Here is a 7,228-nt window from a genome sequence, read left to right on the forward strand (position 1 = left end):
TTTACGACTTCAAAAATCAGGCCAGCAGCTTTTAGGCAGCTACAAAAGAGATGGCAAGGGTGGCCTCGTATTATGTGATTCGATCAATATCCGTGTGTGGTTCTGACCTTGAGTCTTGGTTTGCCCTCAGAGCCTTGTGGTGACCCGGCGGCGCCAGGCTGCACCAGAACAAACTCCTCGCTGGTGACGGTGGCCACGGACTCTGTAGAGCTGCTGACTTTGCCCAGTGAGGAGTTGTCGTCCATGATTACTCGTGGTCAGCTCGGGAGACCAGGGTTAAAGCTCTCCCCTTCCCTCCGGTCTGCCCAGGCAGCCTGGATGCACAGCAAACAGAGCAGCGTTAGATTCTTTAGGTGCTCCTCTGGTGTAAAAAAAAAAAAAAAAAAAAAAAAAGTTCTGTTTCAATAAGTTAAGGTCTATAGTAAAAAAGTGTTCAGCAACAGTTGAGTAAAGCCCGGCAGACGCAGCATTTCTAGCTTTCACAAATCAGATTTACCTCTTACTAAAACACACATAAGTACTATAAACAGACAGACAGCTGATGTCTAATAAAATAATTTGGCAATTTATAAAAGGATTTGATCAACGCTTTCTGGAAAATGACTAAAAATCTATTGAGTCAAGCCTCTAGTTGTACTTTTTTCTGTTTTATATATCATTGTAAACTAAACATCTTTGAGTTCTCGGCTGTTTGCTGAACAAACAAGACCTCTAAAGTTTCCTTAAACCTTTAAGAAATATTTTACTGTTCCAACTTAATTGAAAAGGAAAAATAATCGCAGATTCATCTTTAATAATAGATTCATATACTGAAAATGATGTTTAAAAAGAATCCATGTAATCAAATTAATACAATTTACTAGCGGGTCCAGATGTGTGTAGCCACTGGCAATGCAAATATCAGTGCACCAAGTTACTTCCATTTCTTTTATAGATGCAATTTATTGTTTAATTTGCGTTCTACACCAGCAGAAATGCATGAACGGGGCATTCATTCACACACAGTGACACGATTACAAGCACACAAAAGGCCTTCACACGCACTTAATCTCGACAAATTATATTCATACACGGGATGTGCGCACGCACACAAACATACTTAAGAACAACAACAGGGTCATGTGCTCTATTCGCATTTATTCAATTCCACAAAGGTGGAATTTCTGCATGAAGCAGAAAAGCGAACACACCCACTGATTGGGTTTATGCTCTTTGCAGCACCTTTAATAAGCAAGGCAAGATGCACAGACGGAGACAGGGCATGCTGGGAAACTACGTGATTTAGAGCAAAAAGTCTGCTTTGCCTATGTTGGACCTCATCTCTCGTCTTCTGAATCAGACTGGACCCGAAGTGCGCGGGAAACACGATCCAGTCATACTAAACTGGCTAATAATTACAGTTACTTAATGCCGAGTGTGCAAGTACAGGACATCCCATAATCACCCTCCCACACATACACACTGGTGGAGCTACACTGGTATAGAAAGGCAATGCGGCTCGGTATTTCTGGTAAGAAAAGGGTAAACTACAAGTGCATGTGATTACAAGTGCATGTGATGATAAGGGGGGGAAGGGGGGAATATATATATATATATATATACCAGATTTTGAAATGTTACGTTAACTATCACACTGTCATATCAATCCACAATTAATTTTACTGACATTTGTAAGTTGCCAGTTGGTCATTTCAAACCGGAAAAATACACAGTTACAAAATTCGTCCACACTATCTTGTTTCCGCTCTAACTCTTGCTGCTCTTGTGCGGCCGGACACTCGAACTCCAACTGTAAACACAGCAGAAAACTTGCACCCGGTCATTACCCGCCTGTTCCTCCAGTACGGCGGTTAGCAGCCCTGCTACCCAAACACGTCCCGTATGGAAAGTGTGAGCGGACAGCGGAGTAGACAGACTGCAGCCACCGGAGCTCTGTGAACCAGCAGCATTATATCCATGAGTGGACCCGCTCTGCTGTATGAACAGTACCAACAAGTCGAACACGAACTGTAATCTTTGCCACGAGAGTCAGAGGACGTGCTCCAATTACACCTCTATAAGTTTTACAAAGTGTATGCACGAGAAGAAAGCTCTGACACTTCGTTGGAGGGATGGTTGATAGGGGGCAAACCTTTCTTTTCGGTCATCTTCTCTTCATCTGGTGATAGATAATGCCGGCCACATCCCTGACGTTGTCACTCAAACTAATTCCTTCTTCTGACTTTCCTGTAAAGAACGCGGCTGCTAACTGCATGTTTGCTGCTTCTCATTCAGACATTAAGGGCCATAATTCAATTCAATCTTGTTCTATTTATATAGCACCAAATTACAACACAAGTCATCTGTGGCCACTCTGCATAGAAAGATTGAGACTTAACTATATTATAGCGAGAAACACAACAATTCAACAATTCCCACGTGTCCCACGGTGACAGAAAAAAACTCCCCTTCAACAGGAAGGAAGCCTCAGAGAGAACCGCACATAAGAGCAATGAGCAGACCTGTCTTTGCAACATAGCAAACCTGTTCAATGGGTAAATCATAATAACACCATTAGGGTTAGGGTGGATCTGATTTTACCCATTTTAAAATACGGCATCAACTTCAAACGTTTCATTTATGTGCAGGTTTTTTGTCATGTCTGTTTTCAGATTTTGGCAATGCTGGCCAGTCCACACCGTCTCTGGCATGAAAACAGGCTAACTGCTGGCAATCTATTACAACAACAACTTTGTCGTCCGAATGGGTAACTCCTTTTTCTACAATTAGGGTGTGACAGTAGCACCGACAGGGTCACGAGTTCATTTCCTACTACATCATTTGCATTTGTAAAAGATCCTGGAAACCCTTCTGTGCAGAAGCAGCCAATACACACACAAGTAACCGCAGCTTGAACAACACTGAGCGCGGTGACTCCACACAGACCCGCAGAGAAACAGTTCAGCCTCCTGAAACTGGCTTGATTGTCTCTGCCGCTCAGTGACATCTAACACCTGTCATGGAACCGCTTCCTGTTAGCTCAGGAGGCCACAGCCATACAAATTACTTTCACAGTTAAATACGACTCGGCACCTGTTGTGTTTGTTTAGGGTACAATTAAAAGTATGCTAACCACTGTGAAGAAAGAGCACTGTTCTGACCTCAAGTGCACTGTAGTGACAACATGTATAGCACACTGTGCAACACGGCATACAAGACTAGGAACAGATGTGGCATCGCAGTGAGACTGATGAATCGGTGTGAAATCTAGACTAATTCTTCCTGACACTGTTAGTATTCGGGCTGGCTGTGTAACACCACTTCTTCAAGTAGCCCTCCATGCCAAAGAAACACCTCCACCAAGACACACAACAAAAGGCTACTCTGGTTTCATGCCAGTGCTGAAGCCTGGCCTACATCAGACCAGTACCCGTTTATTCCTGTTTGTTAATACTACCACAGTCTGCTGCCAATTAACTGTGTATACAGAAGGTCCATAATTCAATCAATGCATTGACACACGCAGGAAACAATTAATGTCATCTGCTAATACATCAGCTTAGGGGTGCAATTAACAATTACTTTCATTATCAATTTACTTATTAGTTAGTATAAAACTTAGTATAAAATGCCAGAAATAAGCATTGCAGTTTCTCAACGTTCAATCACTTTAAATCGCAATGAAATAATACAGTGGAGTCCAATATGGGAGGTGTACAAATAGCATGAGAAAATATTTCTTGTTGATGAGCTGGCAGATGTCTGTCTGACTTTTTAAATTGTATCAGGATGTGTTGAACTTTGTTCTTAATCTGTGGACAATAAATAGAAAAGTGCAGGAACCAGAGCACCGACACATCTGGTTTAAACTGCAGCACCACCAGGTTCACTGGTGAAACTAACCAAACCATATTTTCTATCGACATGCTTCCACTCGGCCAAATCCTCCAACGACACGATGTATCTTTCCATTGCCATGCAGACGACACACACAGATATACCTTCCGCTGAGACCTGGTGACCCAAAGAGCCTGGATGCTGTCTTCGATTGTCTGTCTGACATTAACTGTTGGATGGCTCAAAACTTTCTTCAGCTCAACAACTCAAAATCAGAAGTTCAATTCCCCAAACAATAACACCAGTCTCATTGAGAGTCAACTTGGTCCCCTGTCTGCTTATTTAAAACCTGTTGCCAGAAACTTAGAGGAGTAATGTTTGACTCTCAGTTAAGCTTTGAAACACAGAACAAAAAAAATGGTCCAGTCCTGCTTCCTTCAATTAAGAACCATGTCCAGAATCAAACCCATACCGTCACACTGACCTGGAAAAAGTAATTCATGCACTCATTTTCTCTCGACTCGACTACTGCAACTCCCTCCTTTCTGGCATAAACCAAAAATCTATCTCCCGCCTCCGACTAGTCCAGAATGCAGCAGCTCGGCTTCTTACTGGTCTTAACAGACGACATCACATTACTCCAGTTCTGGCCTCTCTCCACTGGCTCCCGGTTTGGTTTTAGAATTGATTTTAAGATTTTGTTGATCACTTTTAAGGCCCGTATGTAGCTACATTATTGAAATGTTAGCCCCGTATGAGCCAACTCGTCGGCCTTAGATCCTCCGGTGGGGCCCTTCTGGCCGTTCCAAAGTCGAGACTTAAATCAAAGGGTGACCGTGCTTTTGCCATTAGGACCCCTCGATTTTGGAACGACCTACCCGAGGAGATAAGGCTCGCAGAATCACTGACTTCTTTTAAATCACTTCTTAAAACCCATTTTTATAGAACTGCTTTTAAGTGATGTCGTCCTTTTATGCAGTTCTTTTATTCCCCTGTTTCTGTTTGTTTATTTGATTAATTTATTTGTTTTCTATTCCATTTGCTCGTTTTGGTTAATTGTTTGGTTTTCTTGTATTCATTACCTTTATGGTATGGTCTTTTTTTTTTTTGCCTCCTGTTGTCTTAAATGTTTACCGGTGTTGACGTTATGTATGACTATGCTTTGCTTCTCTATAGAGCACTTTGTAAACTCTGTTTTTAAAAAGGTGCTATATAAATAAAGTTATTATTATTATTATTATTATTATTATTGGTTAACAACATTTTTCAAACTGAAGAAAGCCTCTGTCCTTTTCTGGAGTACAGTTACTCTGCTCTTACTGTATCGGGCTTAACTAAAGCTAAAATATAATTCATGGAACAACATCCTTTTTTTTTTGTCTGATAACTCGCCACACCACAAGTGTGACAATGCACTCAGATCTTCAACTAAGAAAAAGCAGAACGGGACTTTCAGTTATTTTTTTGTAGTACGCTAATAAACCCACTGAATTGTGTTTAGGATATATTATATCATATCACACAGATTATTTTTGAAACGCTCCAAGGGTCATGCCTAAAAAGATTTTCACACATTCCATCATGGCATGTCAATTTCAAGCATCAAGTTTCTCCTGCCAGACAGAGACTGTGGAGATGATGTCATCCAGAGCCAAATCCTGGAGCTGATCCACCAACAGTGGAACAAATGTTGTGACACCACGACAGCGGCCGCAGTAATTTCTCCCGGGATGAAGTGTGGGGGTACACGTTTCCCCGCTGCACAGCTGTAGGGGCTCCAAACGGAAGCTCAACCGTGTGGGAACAGGTCAAACAAGATACCCCCACGATCCCTTTGCTATATTAAACATGACTACAGGGTCAAATAGCACCATTGTAACACGAATACCTCATTAATTCACAAGGGGATGCTCTGACTTCGACCTGACCGGACTGTTGTCAGTGTTCGTGGTCCAAATGTGCCTTATTCTGTGTGAGGATGAAATCGCCCCACTAATTACTGCAGTACAGTTGTTGTCAGTCTCAGTGATGTCTGCAGGCCTGGACGAAGCACATCACAGTCTCTCCCAGCAGCAGCAGCAGCAGCAGCAGTTTAGCCATCTGTGGCAGCTTCTCTCTTTAAACAGCAGTTTTACGGACATGCGGTAGGTTAAATGACATTGACGAGGTATTCTGTCAGAAACGCATCTCCACAGCTGTCGGACGCACGTAACCTACGGACTTTTTTTTTTTTTTTTTTTTTTAAAAGCGGACAGTTTCCCATCGTAGTAGCCGACTAAAACCGCAAACGACACAAACAGAAAGACAGAGGCACACACACACACAAAAAAAAAAAAAAAAAAAAGCTAGCGGTAATGCTAACTTATCCGTGCAGTCACTACAGTTTTATCCTGATAATAACACAGGGTTGTTGTTGTTGTTGTTGTTGTTGTTGTCACAAGCAGACCTGTAGACGAGAAGGACAGCTGTCAAGAGCAGGTGAGGCTGAGCAGGAAGTACCTGTGTGTGCCTGGCGTTAGCTAACCAGCTCGAAGTCCAAAAAAAAAAAAAAAAAAAAAACACACACACACACACAAAAAAAAAACAGTTGGGGAGTTTACTAATGAAGCTGAGCGACCTCACTCAGCAGCACCCCGCCCGGCTCCGGGGCGACATGACTGGGGGAGACGAGACGAGACGAGGCGAGAAGGAAATACAACGCTTTCTTCTTCTTCTTCTTCTTCTTCTTCTTCTTCTTCTTCTTGTTTAGATCAACAGAGCTCGTCGTCAACTTACTTGTTCGCAGCGTTGTCGGAGTCGCTCGCAGGGTGTCAGGAGAGTTGCGGCGGAGATCGTGTGTGCTGAAGAAGATGAATCACTCGGGAGTTTATGTGACACGCCTTCCGGTTTGGAATGTCGAGCGTCTCGTCGCGCATGCGCCGTAAGCGTCTGTAGATTGTCAACCGCGCGCCTCGCATTCAGTAAGCGGCTTATTACGATTGCGCGCGTTATATATATGTGTGTGTGTGTGTGTGTGTGTGTGTGTGTGTGTGTGTGTGTGTGTGTGTGTGTGTGTGTGTGTGTGTGTGTGTGTGTGTGTGTGTGTGTCTTTTGACGTGTTTAGAAAATGAATGTATCTTTTATCATTTCATTTCCATACAGTTTTTTTTATATATATATATATATTTTCCCATCAGGCTGCATTATTTCAGCATCTCTTCTTTCTTGTATAATCAAAGTGGGAAAATAGGACGAATGTGGAAAAACGAAGCTCATGTTTTACCTAAAAGGGAATCCTTTAAGGTGAAAACATAATGAAGCTTTTGTTCTGAAAATTAATTTCACCATCCGGTGGCAGTTGTTCGCCTCATGACAGTCATTAGCTGGAGGTTTAACTTTTTGCAGCCTTCAGCATGTTTTACATTCCTCTCTC

General features: G+C 42.5%; 1 protein-coding gene across 2 annotated transcripts in view; it reads right to left on the reverse strand.

Annotated features, from left to right (window-relative positions):
* Positions 1–6,682, reverse strand: part of rabgap1l (RAB GTPase activating protein 1-like) — a 114,249-nt gene extending 107,567 nt beyond the window's left edge. Inside the window, exons 1-2 of one of the 2 annotated variants that reach the window (XM_069702390.1) lie at positions 6,592–6,682; positions 108–314 (exon numbers count right to left, since the gene is read on the reverse strand). In XM_069702390.1, coding sequence (XP_069558491.1) covers positions 108–245 — 138 coding nt within the window. In that variant the 5' untranslated portion in view covers positions 246–314; positions 6,592–6,682. Of the gene's footprint in view, positions 1–107; positions 315–6,262; positions 6,313–6,591 lie in introns of those variants that run through there. The other variant, XM_069702391.1, reaches the window with a different exon arrangement.
* Positions 6,683–7,228: the final 546 nt, after the last annotated feature.

The sequence above is a fragment of the Brachyistius frenatus genome, unplaced genomic scaffold (genome assembly GCF_029030835.1).
Source record: "Brachyistius frenatus isolate BFR_SWC_R1_liver_20210118 unplaced genomic scaffold, ASM2903083v1 Contig_41, whole genome shotgun sequence".
In the NCBI taxonomy this organism is placed as follows: domain Eukaryota; kingdom Metazoa; phylum Chordata; class Actinopteri; family Embiotocidae; genus Brachyistius; species Brachyistius frenatus.